At 41.3% G+C, this 20,568-nt stretch overlaps 4 protein-coding genes across 4 annotated transcripts in view; 2 read left to right on the top strand and 2 right to left on the bottom strand.

Moving 5' to 3' along the window:
• The window catches only part of LOC106091921 (protein Wnt-5), a 515,558-nt gene that overhangs the window by 197,633 nt on the left and 297,357 nt on the right, over window positions 1-20,568 (top strand). The gene's annotated exons all lie outside the window — the stretch shown is intronic.
• On the top strand, window positions 4,684-5,312 carry LOC106089104 (uncharacterized). Its single transcript, XM_059370463.1, has 2 exons — window positions 4,684-4,932; window positions 5,006-5,312. Exons 1-2 carry the CDS (start codon window positions 4,759-4,761, stop codon window positions 5,177-5,179), a joined length of 348 nt encoding a protein of 115 aa, XP_059226446.1. The 5' UTR covers window positions 4,684-4,758; the 3' UTR covers window positions 5,180-5,312.
• Window positions 9,460-9,980, bottom strand: LOC106089094 (uncharacterized). Its single transcript, XM_013254859.2, has 2 exons — window positions 9,757-9,980; window positions 9,460-9,692 (listed from the first exon to the last, which is right to left on the bottom strand). The coding sequence occupies exons 1-2, from the start codon at window positions 9,940-9,942 to the stop codon at window positions 9,513-9,515; spliced, it is 366 nt and encodes a 121-aa protein (XP_013110313.1). The 5' UTR covers window positions 9,943-9,980; the 3' UTR covers window positions 9,460-9,512.
• LOC106089091 (uncharacterized) lies at window positions 18,252-18,844 on the bottom strand. The gene is made up of 2 exons (XM_013254855.2): window positions 18,581-18,844; window positions 18,252-18,506 (listed from the first exon to the last, which is right to left on the bottom strand). Exons 1-2 carry the CDS (start codon window positions 18,773-18,775, stop codon window positions 18,309-18,311), a joined length of 393 nt encoding a protein of 130 aa, XP_013110309.1. The 5' UTR covers window positions 18,776-18,844; the 3' UTR covers window positions 18,252-18,308.

Here is a 20,568-nt window from a genome sequence, read left to right as displayed (position 1 = left end):
CTTTCATTCCCCTTTACTACGTTATAGCCCGGCACCCAAACGATGCGGATTTTGCCATCCTCAGAGATGGCGTTAATCTCCTTCTTCCACTGCAAGGCAGTTCTTGACTTTATCGTCCTGGACGTTATGGCCCTCATGGTCATTTTCCTATCCATAAAGATGTTTACACTCAACGTCCTCGCGTTGGCACAACACCACTCCACGCATTCCGTGATCACCCGGATCTCCGCCTGCAGGGCCAAAATATGGTCGGGCAGCCTAAAACAGATCTCAGTCCCTGGGTTCTCAATGTATTCCCCCAGGCCCACTCTGTCCTCTAGCTTTGATCCATCCGTGTAACGTGATCTTCCAGACGGCAATACTAGGATTCCGTCAATCCAAGACTGTGCCGCTGGCAGCAGTGCCTCGCCCTGGACCTCAAGGTTCATCTCAGGTATCCGATCGGAATCCTCTTCCCTTCCTTTCAGGTTTCCTATCGTCGCCTCGATTATACAGCGATGATATGAGCTACTCCCATCCTTAATCCATCTCTCATCGCCTTAAGTCTCATAACCGCAGTATCTGCCTCACACTTAATCTGTATGTCTACTGGTCGGATATCTAGAATAGTCTCCAGGGCTCTAGTGGGCGTGGTCCTCATCGCTCCGCCTATGCCAAGACAACATGTTTTCTGAACCTGTTGTATGGTCTTTATGTTGCATTTTTTCTCCATAGCAGTGCATCAAACTACTGAGGCGTAAGTAAGTATTGGTCTAATCACGCTCCTGTAGAACCAGTGGGCTATCACTAAGATTAAGGCCCCATTTCGAGCCTACGGCCCGTCTACATGGTGCCCAACATCTGTGAGCCTCCTCAGACGCTCCTGATGTGACACTTCCAATTCAGTTTCCTGTCCAAGATCACACCTAAGTATTTGACCTTATCAGATATCGAAATCGTCTTATTGAGGAAACGTGGTGCATTAAATTGGTCCACCTTCGTCTTCCTCGTGAACAGGCATATTTCAGTCTTTTCTGGGTTAACATTGAGACCTCTGGGTCTAGCCCAGTCATATGCCATATGCAAGACCCTTTCAGCCTTTCTGCATAGCTGGTACGAATCCTTGCCCCTTAGAAGTATTATAACATCGTCTGCATAGCAGACGGGTTCAAATCCCTCCTCAGTCAGCATCCGTAATAGGTCATTTATGGTGGTCACCCATAGGAGTGGCGATTAAATGCCCCCTTGTGGCGTGCCCTGTGCCACTTTCTCCCTTATATTTATGTCAAAGGACACACAATTTATCTACCTGTTCCTTAGCATGTGGTTTATCCAGTCGATAAGGGCTGGGTCCACCCGGTACTGTTCTAAGGATTGGATCAGTGTGTCGGTCCGCACATTGTTAAAAGCCCCCTCGATGTCAATGCATACCGCCGGTGTGTACGTTTTGCCATCGAAGGACTCTTCTATTTTATGCACAACCTCGTGCAAGGCAGTCTCCAACGACCTTTCCTTGACATAGGCATGCTGTTTGTTTTTAAGCAGTTTGCTGGATGGCATACTCTTTATCATGGTGTCCACAATACGTTCCAAAGTTTTGAGTAGAATTGACGTAAGGCTTATGGGTCTGTAGGCCTCGCATAACTTGCCTTTGCCGGGCTTGGGTATAAACACCACCCTTGCCTCCTGCCTGGCTTTCGGAGTATATGCAAGACGAGGCGCCAGATAGTCTGCCTCTTTCTGTAGTAGTAATACAAATTTTGCCCAAGAACATTCCACTAAGGAACAGGGGCAAACTTCTCACATGTCAATGAGTGCAGTCCGATTCAAGTTTTAGCTCCTTCTTATAGCCGAATCCGAACGGCGTGCCACAGAGCGACACCCCTTTGGAGAGAAGTTTTACATGGCATAATACCTCACAAATGTTGCCAGCATTAGGAGGCGAAAACCATCGCAGAAAAAATTTTTTTTTTCTGATGGTCTCGCCAGAATTGGAACCCAGGCGTTAAGCGTCATATGCGGACATGCTAACCTCTGCGCTACGGTGTCCTCCTGTAGTAACGCCGGAAATATTACATCAGCTCCTGATGACTTTAATGGTTTGAAGCTCCTTAAGGATTCCCTTATCATAAATTCCGTAATTATAAACCTTCGATCAACTTCATTATTCCAAGATTTCGTTGTCTCCGTGAGTCCCTTCGTATCCTGTGGAAAATGGGTTTTCATCAAAAGCCTCAACATGTCCTCCGTTGTCTCTGCTCTCACTGCCGTGTCGTCTACTAAGGTTTCAGTTTGGACATGAATTTTTGAGAGAAACTTTTTTATCTTGGCGGCGTCATTAGCGCTATCGACCTGTTCGCAGAAAAGCTTCCAGGAGGCACGTTTAGCCGCTCTGGTTATCTTATTGTATTCCTTGAGCCTTGTGTAATACACATCCGAATAAACTTCCGCCTTTTTACAACGTGCTCTGTTAAAATGTATGTGCTCCCTTTTCCCATTATTACGAATCTCCCCGGTCATCCAGGGTTTCTCTTGGGCTGACTTTTTTTTCTCGAAGAGGACAACTATCTTTGAAGGATCCCACCAGTGCAGTCGTAATCCTGTTGACATTTTCGTCAATCTCTTCTATGCTTGGACAATCTAAATTATCTTGTCGAAGTCTTCTTCTGAGTAGCCTTCCGAATTTTGTCCACTTGGTTTTCAACTCATTCCGGAAGCTGATCGGATTCGCCGCTGGCATTGCTATTCTAAACCTAAGGTAGCGATGGTCAGAGAAATAGTGAACCTCATAGACTAGATTTTCCGAACATATCGTCACATCTAATACCTCCTCCCTAATCCTATTAACAAAGGTAACGGTGTTACCAATTTTAAGTGTTATAAGTCATTAGTATTGAAGAACTCTGCCAGGGCTTGGCCCCGCTTATTAGTGTTGGTACTACCCCACGAAATGTGGTGAGAGTTCGCATCGCACCCTATTAGTACCTCGTTTCCTGTCTGTTTTGCTTTCCTCACCAGCCTTTGCAGCTGCGACATGGGTGGCGGTGTTGGAGAGTCGAAAGGCAGATAAAGTGATGCCAAGAATGGTCCACCGTCTCCCTGTCTCACCACTGTTGCATTCGACGTTGGCAACTCTTGACATTTTGAGCCCCTAGAGGGCGCAATTCTCGTCCGATTTGACTGAAATTTTGCACTTAGTATTCAGGTATCACTTCGAATAACTCTGCCAAGTATGGCGCAAATCGGTACACAACCTTATATAGCTCCCATATAAACCGATATGAGATCTTGACTTCTTGAGCCTCTAGAGGGCGCAATTCTCGTCGGAATTGACTAAAATTTTGCACGTGGTATTTTGGTATCACTTCCAACAACTGCGCTAAGTATGGTTCAAATCGGTCCATGTTTTGATATGGCTGCCATATAAACCGATCTTGGGTCTTGACTTTTTGAGCCCCTAGAGGGCGCAATTCTTGTCCGATTTGACTGAAATTTTGCACTTGGTGTTTTGCTATCACTTTCAACAAATTCTCTAAGCATGGTTCAAATCGGTCCATATTTTGATATAGCTGCCATATAAGACGATCTTGGGTCTTGACTTCTTGAGCCTCTAGAGGGCGCAATTGTTATCCTATTTGACTGAAATTTTGCACGTAGTGTTTTGGTATCACTTTCAACAAATGCTCTAAGCATGGTTCAAATCGGTCCATGTGTTGATATAGCTGCCATATGAACCGATCTTGGGTCTTGACTTTTTGAGCCCCTAGAGGGCGCAATTCTCAACCGATTTGACTGAAATTTTGCACGTAGCGTTTTTTTATCACTTCCAACAACTGTGTTAAGTATGATTCAAATCGGTTCATAATCTGGTATAGCTGTCATATAAACCGACAATGACTCTTGACTTTTTGAGCCTCTAGAGGGCGCAATTCTAATCCGATTTGGTTGAAATTTTGAATGAGATGTTTTGTTATGACTTCCAATAACTGTGCCAAGTATGGTGCAAATCGTTGCATAACCTGATATAGCTGCCATATAAACCCCTCTGGCATCTTGACTTCTTGAGCCTCTAGAGTGCGCAATTTTCATCCGATTTGGCTGAGATTTTGTACAATGGCTTTTCTCATGACCCACAACATATGTGTCTTATATGGTCTGAATCGATCAATAGCTTGATACAGCTCCCATATAAACCTATCTGCCAATTTTGCTTCTTGGGCCCCTACAAGGCGCCGTTCTTATCCGAATGAACTGAAATATTACACAAAGACTTCTAGAATGTTCAGCATTCATTGATGATGCGAATCGGACTATAGCTTGAAATAGCTGCAATAGCATAACAGTTCTTATTCAATATTCTTTGTTTGCCTAAAAAAAGATACTGCACATAGAACTCGACAAATGCGATGCATGGTGGAGGGTATAAAAGTTTCGGCCCGGCCGAACTTGGCACGCTCTTATTTTTTTTTTATGCTTTTATGACAAATTTTTATAGCTAAACACCACCTCTTTCCATAAATTTTAGACACTTAAGTGTTTGTTGTATAAGATCCAATCTAGTTGTAACGCATTTGCAAATGCATAACTGCATCTCTAAGATGCCGAGTGAGTAATAAATGCATTTCATTTAATACATGCCTCACCATCTCAAATTCCCATTAAAAAAAGCAAAACAACAGCATTCCAACCAAAAGCCTATATAAATAATCCGCTACACTCATTTTCGAGTCTTAAAAATATTTGATAATTTCTATTTCATCTAAAATCATTTCATAGAGCATGAAGACTGTAAGCAATCTAACCGCTATGGTCGTGTTATCCGTTATCCTTGCCACGATTTCCTTTGCTTCAGCACAGACTTCAGTTTTGGGATATGTGTATAATCCACTTTATCTACGCCACCACATAATAGATATTAAAAGTCGCGGCCTTACAGTAGACTATCCTCCCGATGTAAATATTTCACAGTAACACATCGATTGTTGTTGTTTTGGTATTGAACAAAACAAACAAATCTTCTTTGCAGGAGTTGGATTTTAAACACATCATGACTGGTATAAGAGTTATAAATAATGCTCATGATAAAATGCCCTTTAAGGTCAGATTTTCTGGTGGAATTATAAGTATAGTACCCAAAAGGCCAAATACAGGCATTGATGTGACCGTTGAATATTATGGAGTATTAGACGAAACAAAATAATGCACATTGAAATTGAAATCATATGACAAAATGGTGAACAAAAGATGTGGAAAATAGAATATCTGGAAAATCTAATGAAAATATATTTTTTTTCCTAAGGCAATAAAAACTAAGCCATAAATGCAAAATAAAAGCTTAAAAGATTTTTTGTAGTGGGAGCGATTAAAGGCATAGGTTGGTGGGCTTTGAACTTCAGAGAAAATTTTTTGAAAATTTCCAAACCGTCAACAAAACACCATCGCACAGTGGTAGCAAATCGAAAAAAAGGCAAAATTCGGGCGTTGCCGATTGAATAATACCCTACATCTACCCTATAAATACAATGTGACAGCTCTATCCAATTCTGAACTAATTTTGATGGACCTCGGCGGATGTTGTCAGATGGTTTATTAAACAATCCCTATCAAATTTCGAGCAAATATGTTCAAACTGTAATAACTGTTTTTTTTTAATTGGCTATGACAGAATATTTGTTCCACTAGCCGAAGATTCGAGGTGTCTCCCACAACTTTGATATCGGGAGGGGGCGGACCCTCCCCCTTATCCGAAAAGTACTACCCCAAAATAAAAGTGGATCGATCGGAACAATATGGGATTCAAATGAAAGATATTCAAGTGTAGAGTACGAATTTCATAACAAAAGTTGGGTCCAAGTACCTGGGGGGCCGCCCCGGCTCCAAAACCCCTTAAAATAGGTTTATTTGACGATCATGACAATATGGGACTTGAATGAAAGGTATTCGGTAGTTGATTACGAAAATGGTCAGTAAGAAGAAAAAGGCTTTTTGGTTTGTTGATATTGGAAGGGGCGGACCCTCCCCTGTTACCCCAAAAACACCACTTAAAATCAAAAGTGGACCCATCGGGACAATATAGGTATCAAATGAAAGGTACTGGAGAGTAGAATACGTATATGGTACTAAAATATGGGTCTAAGTACCCATAGGGCCGCCCAAACCCCAAAAACTCCCCCAAACAGACATATTGGACGTTCATTTCAATATGGGGCTCAAATGAAAGGTATTTGGGAGTAGATTTCGAATCTGGCATACAAAATTAGATCGAAATATAGAGGGTCACTCCACCCTTCAAAATCGGCATCAGACCCATTATGACTATGTGATACTTGGTTGAGACGATTTTCTAAAAATGTTCATAGATTGTGTACGTTTGTCTGGACGGAAACATAGGCTATATAATTTTTAGATATCGGGTGGAGGCGGACACACCACAAAAACGCCACCCATATCCGAAAGTGGTCCGATCGGCACAATAAGGGGTATCAAACGAAAGGTATTGGAGACCAGAAAACGAATATGGTATTAACATTTGGGTCCAAGAAACCAGCAAAACCAAACCAAACATTACCCCAAGGAAGAACATTATCACCTGGAACCGAGAAGGTGCAAATTCTCATACATCAATGAGTGTTTTACAATTCAAGTTTAAAGTCATTGATAAGGGACCTTTTTTTATAGCCGAGTCCGCACGGCGTCCTGCAGTGTGACAACTCTTGGGGAAAACTATTTTTAAATGACCATCCATGGCATTGTTATGTCGCCAACATTAAGAGGGAATAAACACCGTTTTGTCCGATTTTCTCGCCAGGACTCAAACGCGTTCAGCGGCACGAATTCAATATCCGCATTTAGGGCTAAGTGTCCCCATCCTATGAAGATATTAGATAGTTAAAGAAGGCTCTGCGGAACGGGCCCGGTTCGGCTAGTTTATTATATTTGGGTCGAATGGCGGCTTGCTTAAAACAACGCACTGATTCAAATTTCCGTGAAATTGGGAGGTAAATCCAGCTTTTATGGGCTTAGAATTTAACGACGATCTGAAACATTGAGTTGCCCAAAAAGTAATTGCGGATTTTTTAAAAGAAAGTAAATGCATTTTTAATAAAACTTGGAATGAACTTTAATCAAATATACTTTTTTTACACTTTTTTTCTAAAGCAAGCTAAAAGTAACAGCTGATAACTGACAGAAGAAAGAATGCAATCACAGAGTCACAAGCTGTGAAAAAATTTGTCAACGCCGACTATATGAAAAATCCGCAATTACTTTTTGGGCAACCCAATATGTTCAAACTGTAATAACGTTTTTTTTTAATTGGCTATGACAGAATATTTGTTCCACTAGCCGAACGTTGAATAGCGTTCCAAGTGCCTCGATCTTCTGCGCTCATTCTAAAATCTCTGTCACCAAGTTTCGAGGTGTCGCCCACCACTTGATCTTGCCATCGGGCTTTTGGTCTTCCCGGTTTGAGTGTACCACCGTGTTTGCCTTCAAAAGACTTCAAAGCTTCTTCATCCATTCTAACAACATGAACTAGCCAACGCAGCCATTGTATTTTGATGCGTGTAACTATGCTATAGTCGTTGTACAGCTCATACAGATAGTGGTTCATACATCGCCTATATTCTCCATTACCATTTACGACGAATCTTTCTCTCAAATACTCCAAGTACTGCCTCGTCTGCTTTCACAAGTATCCATGCCTCAGAACCATATAACAGCACGGGTAGTATCAGTGTCTTGTATAGTGTAATCTTCGTCTGTCGAGAGGTAGCCTTGTTTGCCAGTTTTATTCTTCGCTTAATCTCAAAACTGGTGTCATTCGTTTCGGTTACGGCGGTGCCGAGGTAGATAAAGTTACTAACTATCTCAAAGTTGTGGTTCCAAACTTTTCTTTAGCTGCGCGGTTGTGCAAGGCTTTTTGGGAGTTGAATCCATCCATTACGGCTTATCTCCATTTACTGCCAGACCCATTTTCACTGACTCTCTTTCGATTCTTTCAAAGTCTGCAGTTACTACTTCCGGTGACCGACCTTTGATATTGATGTTGTCGGCATAGGCGAGTAGCATGTGTTCTCTTGTGATTAGTGTGCCATATCTATTCACATCTGCATCTCGTATAATCTTCTCCAGCAGATTATTAAAGAGATCACACGATAGGCTGTCTGCTTGTCTGAAACCTCGTTTGGTATTAAATGGTTCGGAGAGATTCTTTCCTATTCTTACTTTTGGCAAGATTGGTCAATAAATGCGCTTGCTATGACTCTAGAAGTTAAAGTCGGGCGATATATATATATATGGCAGCTTTATCTAAATCTGAACCGATTTCTATGAAATTCACCATTAATGTCGAAATAGTTGAGAAAATCCCTCCTGCCAAATTACGAGAGAATCGGTTAGCAAATGAGCAATTACTTGCAATATTTCTAAAAATCGGACGAACATATATATGGGAGCTCTATCTAAATCTGAATCGATTTCGAGTAAACTTCTCAGATATTGTGGTAGTTGTCGAGGAAAGTGTTGTGCTAAATTTTGGCAAGATTGGTCAATAAATGCGCTTGCTGTGACTCTAGAAGTGAAAATCGGTCGATATATATATATGGCAGCTATATCTAAACCTGAACCGATTTCTATGAAATTCACCATTAACGTCGAAAGACATGAGAAAATCCCTCCTGCCACATTACGAGAGAATCGGTTAGCAAATGAGCAATTAATTGCAATATTTCTAAAAATCGGACGAACATATATCTGGGAGCTATATCTAAATTTGACCCGATTCCGACCAAACTTCATAGATATTGTGGAAGTCCTTGCACATATTTTAAGTACAAAGCTCAAAATCACGAACACGAATGTGACGCCATCAATTCTTAATAACCTCCTTTGTCTGGCATTGAATTGATACCAAGTGGTATTACAAATCTTTGCCAATGACACAAACAAAATAATACCAGGCGGTATTGGTAAAGTAGCGTCATTTTTCTATCAGTGTAGACGTATATAAATAAATGAGAGCTATAAAAAATCTGAGCCGATTTTTGCCAAACACTCAAAGCGTTTGTCTATGGTCTAAAAAGGTGATAATTTTCAAATTTCGTGTGTTTGGGTAACAAATGCGATCTCCATCTTGGTAACAAAAAAGCGACAGACGGACAAATGGCACAGAAAGGATTCGCGAACATACGGACATGGTCTTTTATAAGAACCAAACCCCTAATTAAGGGGCTTACATAATGTAAAGAAGTGAAGTTAGAGCCATTTAGTTGTAGACAGTTTAGCACATTCTACAACCATTTTACAAAATGTTATACTCTTTCACCTTCATTGTAGTATAATACTGCTGTATGAAGATGATTTTTCCAAAAATCGATTTTTTCCAGCTTTTGGCCATATCCTCTAAAAAATTTCTTTCAATGTTAGCCGCATTTCATTAATACCTTGATAAAAGGTTCTCCAAAAATTTTATACTCCTACTCCATTTTGAAGATAGATTTTTATTCAATTTAACAGAATGCTCTTAATAAAATCTAACGCTTTGCAAAATATTCTAAAGTCACGCGAGAAGCTGTTCCGTTAATAGGTTTTACATTAATTTCGGAATATGTATAACCTGGACCTCCCTTCACCAAATATATTTTGGAGCCATGCTGGAAAGGCCCATTGTCTGTAACACGAATTGCACTGAGGCGACGATTATTGCGTTGACCCTTGAAAAAACCACACAACAGTTAGTTTGTTTAAAATTTTTTTTTTTTTTTATCTTAAACCTACCTTTGCAGGAAAACGTATTATTTCATTTCTACAGCGTATCGTGACCTTACGATTCACAACATTCGTGCCAATCTTGCGATCATCTCGACCCAATTTTCCGATAACAAAACCATATCCGCACACCAATATCACATTTAGAGCTAATATTAAAGCTGTTAGTAGTAGGACAAATCTAATGGATGTCATTTTTCTGACTAGAAGTTGCTATGAATGACTCCAGAGTGTAGGTTATGCCTTTTATATGAAGACGAATTTGCCAAAAGTCATGCCTCTTCAGTTTAAAATACAATAATTATGCCAGTGGAAGAACCTAAGGACTGGCGTTGCATATTTAGCCACATTATATTTCTTTGTTTTCGTATGCGAAATACGATTACGAGGGTTGCCTTCTATATATTTTGGGATTAAAAAATACAAAAACAAACGGGTCGAAATATGGATACCCACCACCTCGAGTATATATGTAAACCACCTTTCATCAAAAGTCGGTGCAAATTTCATACCTTATGTCCCATATCAGTTATATCGAAATATGTTTCGATTTGGACCAAATACTAATAAGTACACTAGCTATATCTAAAAATAAACCAATCTGAACCATATACGACACGTAAGTGGAAAAGCCTAACATAAGTCACTGTCAAATTTCATCGAAATCGGATAAAAATTGTGGCTTTAATGGGCCTAAGATCCTAAATCGGAGGATCGGTCTATATGGCACCTATATCCAAATCTGTATCGATTTGGGCCAAGTTGCAGAAAAATGTCGAAGAGCCTAACACAAAGCACAGTCCCCAATTTCGGCGAAATCGGACAATAAATGCCTTTTATGGGCCCAAAACCTTACATCGAGTGATCGGTCTATATGGCAGCTATATTCAAATCTGGGATTAACCGAAGAATGATGTCGAAGGGTCTAACACAACTCACTGTTCCAAATTTCGGCGATATCGGATAATAAATGCGCCTTTTATGGGCCCAAAACCTTAAATCGAGAAATCTGTCTATATGACAGCTATATCCAAATCTGAACCGATCAAGGCCAAATTGAAGAAATATGTCGGAGAGCCTAAGACAACTCACTGTCCCCAATTTCAGCAAAATCGGACAATAAATGTGGCTTTTATGAGCCTAAGACCCTAAATCGGAGGATCGGTCTATATGGCAGCTATATCCAAATCTGGACCAATCTGCGCCAAATTAACAAAGGATGTCGGCTACTGCGCTTCGGCTACTGCCTTTCGGCTACTGCCTTTCGGCTACTGCCTTTCGCTACTGCCTTTCGGCTACTGCCTTTAGGCTACTGTCTTTAGACTACTGCCTTTAGACTACTGCCTTTCGGCTACTGCCTTTCGGCTACTGCCTTTCGGCTACTGCCTTTCGGCTACTGCCTTTCGGCTACTGCCTTTCGGCTACTGCCTTTCGGCTACTGCCTTTCGGCTACTGCCTTTCGGCTACTGCCTTTCGGCTACTGCCTTTCGGCTACTGCCTTTCGGCTAACGCCCTTTCGGCTACTGCCTTTCGGCTACTGCCTTTCGGCTACTGCCTTTCGGCTACTGCCTTTCGGCTACTGCCTTTCGGCTACTGCCTTTCGGCTACTGCCTTTCGGCTACTGCCTTTCGGCTACTGCCTTTCGGCTACTGCCTTTCGGCTACTGCCTTTCGGCTACTGCCTTTCGGCCACTGCCTTTCGGCTACTGCCTTTTGGCTACGGCCTTTCGGCTACTGCCTTTCGGCTACGGCCTTTCGGCTACTGCCTTTCGGCTACTGCCTTTCGGCTACTGCCTTTCGGCTACTGCCTTTCGGCTACTGCCTTTCGGCTACTACTGCCTTTCGGCTACTGCCTTTCGGCTACTGCCTTTCGGCTACTGCCTTTCGGCTACTGCCTTTCGGCTACTGCCTTTCGGCTACTGCCTTTCGGCTACTGCCTTTCGGCTACTGCCTTTCGGCTACTGCCTTTCGGCTACTGCCTTTCGGCTACTGCCTTTCGGCTACTGCCTTTCGGCTACTGCCTTTCGGCTACTGCCTGTTGGCTACTGCCTTTCGGCTACTGCTTTTCGGCTACTGCCTTTCGGTTACTGCCTTTCGGCTACTGAATTTCGGCTACTCGCTTTCGGCTACTGCCTTTCGGCTAATCGCATCAAAATTTTCAAGATTTCAAATGAATCTTTTGAGTTACTGTAAACAACACAAATATCGCTCGTATGTCAAAACGTTCTGAGAACGTATAACCTCAAAAATGTCAAGCTTTTCGTTAGAGCTGTCAGTTGGCAGATTGCAACACAAAGGTTGTCCAATTCCAAAATATAAAGGTTAACCCTCCTATGGAGACTATTGCAGCCAAAACTGTTACGAAAAGCACCTTCCACATGCTAAAGAAATCAAATTAGGGGATAGATTTATATGCAAGCTAAATCGGGTTATGAATCGATTCCGACCAAATTCGCACTATTAGTATATCCTACACCACCACTGTGGTACAGAGTATTATAGATTTGTGCATTTGCTGGCAACGCTAAGAAGGAGAAGAGCTAGACCCATTGATAAGTATACCGATCGACTAAGAATCACTTTCTGATTCGATTTAGCCATGTTCGTCTGTCCATGTATTCTGTCTGTGAGTCCATGTATTCTTGAAATCAAAGTGCAGTTCGTATTTGTTTTCCAATCATCACGAAATTTTGCACATGTCACTTTTTTGCCTCAAGGACCAACGCTATTGATTTTTAAAAAAATCGTTTCAGACCTACATAGATATAGCTCCCATATACATCTTTCATCCGATATGGCCTTTTAAGGCTGTAAAAGCCATAATTTTCGTCCGATACTTACAAAATTTGGCATTGGGTATTTTATTTGAGGTCTAAATATATGTGCAAAATTTCATTAAAATCGGTTCAGATATAGATATAGCTCCCATATATATCTTTCATCCGATATGGACTTTTAAGGCTGTAGAAGCCACAGTTTTAGTTCGATTTTTAAAATTTTTTGCGCGAGTTGTTTTATTCGACGTCGTAATAAGTGTGGAAAATTTCATGAAAATCGGTTCAGATTTAGATATAGCTCCCATTTATATCTTTCATCCGATATGGCCGTTTAAGGCTGTAGAAGCCATAATTTTTTACCGATCTTTACAAAATTTGGCATGAGGTGTATTATTTGACGTTTCCATATGTGCGCAAAATTTCATCAAAATCGGTTCAGATTTAGATATAGCTCCCATATATATGTATCGCCCGATTTGCACTAAAATGGCCGTAGTAGCTACAATTTTCAACGGATCTGCACAAAATTTAGCACGAACAGTTTTGTTACTGGTCTTAACATATCTGCAAAATTTTATCAAAATCGGTTCAGATTTTGATATAGCTCTCACATATGTGTATCGCCCGATTTGCACTTAAATGGCCGTGGTAGCTACAATTTTCAACCGATCGGCACAAAACTTGACATGGATTGTTCTGTTACTGATCTTAACATATCTGCAAAATTTTATCAAAATCGGTTCAGATTTAGACATAGCTTCCATATATATGTATCGCCCGATTTCTACTTAAATGGCCGTTGTAGCTACAATTTTCAGCGGATCTGCACAAAATTTGGCACGGGTTGTTTTGTTACTGATCTTAATATATCTCCAGGATTTCATCAAAATCGGTTCAAATGAAGATATAGCTCCCATATATATGTATCGCCCGATTTGCACTTAAATGGCCGTTGTTACTGCAATTTTCAACTGATCTGCACAAAATTTGGCACCGGTTGCTTTGTTACTGATCTTAAAATATTTGCAAGATTTCATCAAAATCGGTTCAAATGAAGATATAGCTCCCATATATATGTATCGCCCAATTTGCACTTAAATATCCGTAATAGCTACAATTTTCAACCGATCGGCACAAAACTTGACTTGGATTGTTTTGTTTCTGATCCTAACATATCTGCAAGATTTCATCAAAATCGGTTCAGATTCAGATATAGCTCCCATATATATGTATCGCCCGATTTAGCACGGGTTGTTTTGTTACTGGTCTTAACATATCTGCAAGATTTCATCAAAATCGGTTAAGATTTAGATATAGCACCAGTGCAGATTTAGATATAGCTCTTATATACATATATATATTGCCCGAATTTATAATTGTAGTGTAGGTATAGGGTATTATATAGTCGGCTCCGCCCGACTTTTGCCTTTCCTTACTGGTTAATTTCAGATTTGTTTATTTAAGCAATCAAAAGAAAACACCAAAACAAATAATAAAGCCTTAAATTTTGGGGTAGACAAGATTCTGTTGAGTTTTCGTAGCGTTATTTTTTTTTTCTTACAAAAGTCTCCCTTCAACCATGTTTGTAGTCTATTTGCACTGACGTCCACATGGTCTCGTGGTGTGATAAATAATCGATATTTATTCAAGTTGTTTGCTGTGCACTGCTGTTTCGATTAATAAACTTGGCTAAAGGAGAAAATATTAAAATGCTATAATTTTTTATGAACTGTTATAAAAAGCAGCTTTCATTGTACCCTCCACTATAGAATTGGGAGTATACCAATTTCGTCGCAAGATTTGTAACACCCTGAAATTAATATTAGACGAGAGCCCTATATATACATGTTTGTCCGAATTTTTGAAAGCTAGTTGCCAAAATTTCCTATAGAAATTAAATTTTGTTTAAATTTTCAATAGAAAAAGACGGTTTATGGATAAATTCCGGTCAAATTACACCTGCGGCCAATTTATGCCCGTTGGATGAGAACCCATCTCTAACGACTCTTATAGTGCGATCTCCGCAAAAAAATGAAAATTTTGCCCATGAACATTCCACTAAGGAACAGGGCAAACTTCTCACATATCGATGAGTGCAGTCCGATTCAAGTTTAAGCTCAATGATAAGGGGCCTCCTTTTTAAAGCCGAGTCCGAACGGCGTGCCGCAGTGCGACACCTCTTTGGAGAGAAGTTTTACATGGCATTGTACCTCACAAATGTTGCCAGCATTAGGAGGGGAAAACCACCGCTGAAAATTTTTTCTGATGGTCTCGCCAGGATTCGAACCCAGGCGTTTAGCGTCATAGGCGGACATGCTAACCTCTGCGCTACGGTGGCAGATCTCCGCAAAAGCTTGAAATAAATCGAACATTAGTTTGCACACGAGTTTGCTAACACCTCAGCTCTAACCATTCAAAGTTTCAAAGAGATATCTCTATCCACATTTTTTTACAAGGTTTTTTTCTGTATTATCCCACTGTGCGACATCAATCATGAAGGAGCTGGAAGCTAAGGCAGTTACTTTACCCCAAGTTTTGCCAACGAAAATTCGCTTAAATCGCTTTAGGTTAGGTTAGGTTATGATAGGTTGAAAAGAGGGTAGGGCAGATATTTATCCGCCCCATACCACTGTGGACATACACCTAAGCCTTGTTGTGCGCTCTAAAAAGTATCCTCTAAAAAGAAAATTTAAGTTAAGAATTCCGTGCTTCTTGCCAAATCCTCAATTGTTTTCAATACCACTCCCCTAAGTTGGTTGGTCTGGTATTGTGTCTCCACCTCCTAAGTACCGGTATCTGTTAGACGCGAAAGCCGAGCAGGTTAAATCGCTTTTGCCCTACCATATTTTTTATACCCACCACCGAAGGATGTGAGTATATTCATTTTGTCATTCCGTTTTCAACACATCGGAATATCCATTTCCGACCCTATAAAGTATATATATTCTTGATCAGCTGAAAAATCTAAGACGATCTAGCCATGTCCGTCCGTCTGTCTGTTGAAATCATGCTACAGTCTGTTGAAATCATGCTACAGGTTGTTGAAATCTTGCTACAGTCTGTTGAAATCATGCTACAGTCCTTAAAAATAGGGATATTGAGCTGAAACTTTGCACAGATTTTTTTTTTGTCCATAAGCAGGTTAAGTTCTTATAGCCGATGGGCTATATCTTCATATAGCCCCCATATAGCGGTCTCCGCCGATTTAGGGTCTTAGGCCCATAAAAGCCACATTTATTGTCCGATGGAGCCGAAATTTGGGACAGTGCGTTGTGTTAGGCCAGTCGATATCCTTCTTCAATTTGGCGCAGATCGGTTCAGATTTGGATATAGCTGCCACATAGACCGATCCGCCGATTTAGGGTCTTAGGCCCATAAAAGCCACATTTATTGTCCGATGGAGCCGAAATTTGGGACAGTGCGTAGTGTTAGGCCAGTCGATATCCTTCTTCAATTTGGCGCAGATCGGTTCAGATTTGGATATAGCTGCCACATAGACCGATCCGCCGATTTAGGGTCTTAGGCCCATAAATGCCACATTTATTATCCGATTTTACTCAATTTTGGGGCAGTGAGTCGTGTTACGCCCTTCAACTACCCTCTTCAATTTGGCCCGGATCTGTCCGGATTTGGATATAGCGGTCTCCGCCAATTTAAGGTCTTAGGCCCATAAAAGCCACATTTATTATCCGATTTTACTGAATTTTGGGGCAGTGAGTTGTGTTGCGCCCTTCGACTAACCTTTTCAATTTGGCCCGGATCTGTCCAAATTTGGATATAGCTATCATATAGACCGATACGTCGATTTAGGGTCTTGGCCCATAGAAGGGGCATTTGTTATCCGACTTTATTGAAATTTGAGACAGTGAGTTGTGTAAGGCCAATCCACGTTCTCCTTAAATTTGGCTCAGATCGGTCCAAATTTGGATATAGCTGCCATTTAAACCGATCCGCCGATTTAGGTCCTTGGACCCATAAAAGGGGCATTTATTATCCGATTTTGCTGAAATTTGAGACAGTGAGTTGTGTTAGGCTCTTCGAAGTTTTTCTGCAACTTAGCCCAAATCAGTCCAGATTTGGATATAGCTGCCATATAGACCGATCTTTCGATTTAAGGTTTTGGATTCATAAAAGGCGCATTTATTGTACGATGTCGCTAAAATTTGGGACAGTGAGTTGTGTTAAGCCCTTTGACATTCTTCTTCAATTTGGCCCTGATCGTTTCAGATTTGGATATAGCTGCCATATAGACCGATCCGTCGATTTAGGGTCTTGGGCTCATAAAAGAGGCATTTATTATTTATAAAAGAGGCATTTATTATTCGATATTATCCGATTTTGCTGAAATTTGAGATAGTGAGTTGTGTTAAGCCACTCGACATTCTCCGCGAGCTTGGCCCAGATCGGTCCAGATTTCGATATAGCTGCCATATAGACCGATGTCTCGATTTAAGGTCTTGGGCCCATAAAAGCCATATTTATTATACGATTTTCCCAAAATTTGGGACGGTGAGTTGTGTTAGGTCAGTAAATATCCTTCTTCAATTTGGTTTAGATCGGTTCAGATTTGGATATAGCTGCCATATAGACCGATCTTTCGATTTAAGGTTTTGTATTCATAAAAGACGCATTTATTGTCCGATGTCGCCAAAATTTGGGACAGTGAGTTCTGTTAGGCCCTTCGACATTCTTCTTCAATTTGGCTCAGATCGGTTCAGATTTGGATATAGCTGCCATATAGACCGATCTCTCGATTTCAGGCTTTGGGCCCATAAAAGGGGCATTTATTATCCGATTTTGCTGAAATTTGAGACAGTGAGTTGTGTTAAACCACTCGACATTCCTCTTGAGTTTGGTCCAGATGGGTCCAGATTTCGTTATAGCTGCCATATAGACCGATGTGTCGATTTAAGGTCTTGGGCCCATAAAAGCCATATTTATTACCCGATTTATTATTCGATTTTACTGAAATTTGGGACAGTGAGTTGTGTTAGGCCCTTTGACTTTATTCTTCAATTTGTCCCAGATCGGTCCAGATTTGGATATAGCTGCCATATAGACCGATCTTTCGATTTAAGGTTTTGTATTCATAAAAGGCGCATTTATATTCCGATGTCGCCAAAATTTGAGACAGTGAGTTATGTTAGGCTCTTCGCAGTCGTTTTTCAATTTGGCCCAGATCGGTCCAGATTTGAATATAGCTACCATATAGACCGATCTCTCGATTTAAGGTTTTGGGCCCATAAAAGGCGCATTTATTGCCCGATTTCGCCGAAATTTGGGACAGTGCGTTGTGTTAGGCTCTTCGACATATTTCTGCAACTTGGTCCAAATCGGTCCAGATTTGAATATAGCTGCCATATAGACCGTTATTACGATTTAAAGTCTTGGGCCCATAAAATCTAATTTATAAACCGACATCACTGAAATTTGACACAGTGACTTATGTTAGGTTTTCGACATCCGTGTCGTATATGGTTCAGATCGGTTATTCTTAGATATAGCTATTAAAAAGGCCAAAGTTTGTTATACACAATTGAACAATGACTTGTACCTATTAGTATTTGGTCCAATCATATTTCAATATACCTGCCATGTGGCATAAGGTATATATTTTTCACAGGATTTTGACAAAAGGTGGTTTACATATATACCCGAAGTGGTGGGTATCCAAAGTTCAGCCCGGTCGAACTTAACGCCTTTTTACTTGTTTCCAAACTTGTTATACTTAAATTTGATTATCTTTATTGCAATGACTAGAACAACTCTTTATATCATTATATTATTAGTAACGACGATTTTTAAGAGCTGAAGCATAATATGATATTGACATATTGATCGGTTTATTACGTTGCGATTTTATTTCTATGGTTGAATAGGGATATCCTGGTCCTCCACTTTTCAACACAGCATATCCATAGTTGTTAGGTAAGCCATTATCCACAAGCCTTATGCCAGTCAAATTATAGATAGATGTATGACCCTAACAAGTTAAGCGACAAATGTGTAACTTTTGTTTAAAAATTGTAAAACAAAACGTGGCAATCTTCAAATTACCTTGGGAGGATATTTAACGTTGGTCAATATACTAAATTGGAGTTTCAAGGGATTTGGCTTCCTCGTCACCCTTTCGAATGCAACAACTTTATTACCAGGACCGATGTCTCCCCAATGAACGTCATGTGCCAATACGCCAACAATTAAGGCCAAGACTGAGGCCACAATAAGTTGGGAATATTTATGGGGACTCATTTTTTTCGAACTACTTTTTCGAGATTATTTAACACACTCCAATGAGTTTCTCCCAAATAAACATATTCCTTAGGGCTTCAAAGACTTTTATAGGAGAGAAACTTGAACCATAAAAAAATGACTGATTTATTGTTAATTTTATGCGCTGTTACCTTTGGTGTGCCTATGAATTTTCTGTGGCAGTTTAACTTTTTATATAACAAAAGGCAAAACAGTGATATGAGAAAAAAAAACAGGTTGTTTGACTATTTTAAGCCTCTTTTAGGGCATCGGTTTGCATATCCGACAAAGAAAATAAACACCTGATTTTAAATCCTCGAGAGATATGATTAAGTTTTTCAGCAGTGCTTCTCCTTACTTTGCTGGCCTTACTTTACTTTCTACGTAAAGTTGGCAGCATTAAGCGGCACTTCATACTCTCATATACTCAGCTCCCAGATCATTGCTCTAAAATTTGACTAACGCTTAAAAAGTTATGCCATGGTTAGTTTAGGTTGAATGGGTAGCCCACCATAGGTGAGTTCACTCGCAGGCCAGTTTGGCTCATTGTGACACCTCAGAAAGAAAAGTTATAAGATGTGAGTCCTCGGGCTAAATCCAGAGGTTATACACGAATGGAAAAGTAACAGAAGGAAAGGAGACTCAAAGCGGTGCATGAAAAGTAACCATTCCCATGCAAGCGCGGGCAGAGCGTATGGCACCCCTCGTCCGAACCATCCCGTCGTGTCAATAAATCTCAGAAGACCTCCCAAAGGTACGTTCGTAAGTTCAGCCAGATCGCAAAAGAATCGCCTCCCTGTAGACCCGGACATGAACATAGCAAGTGCTGGATAGTCTCCTCTTCTTCCTTATCGAGGCAACTACTGCAGAATGCATATTCCCATGCTATATTCCCATGCGCGAACATAGCAAGTGCTCGATGGTCTCCTCTTCATTCTTATCGAGACAACTCCTGCAGAATTAATTATCCGGTATTCCCATTCGCGCCGCCATGCGGTAAATGGCGCAGTGTCTGCTTATGATCCCTGTTAAGGTACTCATCGACCTCTTATCGAACGCCAGCAGCCCCCTCATCCTCCTCCGGTCGATGACAGGCCAGAACGCCCTAACCATCCGGCAACTTACCGCCTAATCCCATCTCGCCACAGAGGCCGCTCTGGTCATCTCATCTACCGGTGGCTGTTTCGCAAGGTGCAGATTAACCCCTCCTGGCACATACGTCCCCCGCCTCATTCCCTGGAATTCCCTCATGTCCGAAAACCTATGTCAGCGTAAAATCGTGCGCTTGGAGCCTATTCAGGGACTCCAATCAATCCGCCTCGCACCTCGACCTCACCATGCTCAAACCCAAGGTCTTGAGCGCCGCCATACTATTCTGGCGCATTCGACCGCTTTCTCATTCCCTGGAATTCCCTCATATGCGGAAACCTATGTCAGAGTAAGATCGTGCACTTGGAGCCTATCCAGGGACTCCAAACAATCCGCCACGCACCTCGACCTCACCATCCTTGACCCCAAGGTCTTGAGCGCCGCCATTCTGTCCGGGCCCATTCGTCCGTCCTCTCATTCCCTGGAATTCCCTCGTGTCCGAAAACGTATGTCAGCGTAAGATCATGGACTAGGAGCCCATCCAGGGACTCCAAGCAATCCGCCACGCACCTCGACCTCACCGTCCTTGACCCCAAGGTCTTGAGCGCCGCCATACTGTACTGGCGCATTCGACCGCCCCCTCATTCCCTGGAATTCCCTCATGTCCGAAAACCTATGTCAGCGTAAGATCTTGGACTTGGAGC

This window comes from Stomoxys calcitrans, chromosome 5 (genome assembly GCF_963082655.1).
Source record: "Stomoxys calcitrans chromosome 5, idStoCalc2.1, whole genome shotgun sequence".
Classification (NCBI taxonomy): domain Eukaryota; kingdom Metazoa; phylum Arthropoda; class Insecta; order Diptera; family Muscidae; genus Stomoxys; species Stomoxys calcitrans.
Note: the sequence above shows the minus strand (reverse complement) of the source record. Positions and strands in the feature narration are given on the sequence as shown.

Coding starts and splice junctions, on each gene's coding strand:
- LOC106089091 (XM_013254855.2), bottom strand. CDS start 18,775: ATGAGTCCCCATAAATATTCCCAACTTATTGTGGCCTCAGTCTTGGCC. Junction 18,507..18,580: donor ACGTTAAATATCCTCCCAAG/GTAATTTGAAGA, acceptor TTAACTTGTTAG/GGTCATACATCTATCTATAA.
- LOC106089104 (XM_059370463.1), top strand. CDS start 4,759: ATGAAGACTGTAAGCAATCTAACCGCTATGGTCGTGTTATCCGTTATC. Junction 4,933..5,005: donor CAGTAGACTATCCTCCCGAT/GTAAATATTTCA, acceptor TCTTCTTTGCAG/GAGTTGGATTTTAAACACAT.
- LOC106089094 (XM_013254859.2), bottom strand. CDS start 9,942: ATGACATCCATTAGATTTGTCCTACTACTAACAGCTTTAATATTAGCT. Junction 9,693..9,756: donor TAATACGTTTTCCTGCAAAG/GTAGGTTTAAGA, acceptor GGTTTTTTCAAG/GGTCAACGCAATAATCGTCG.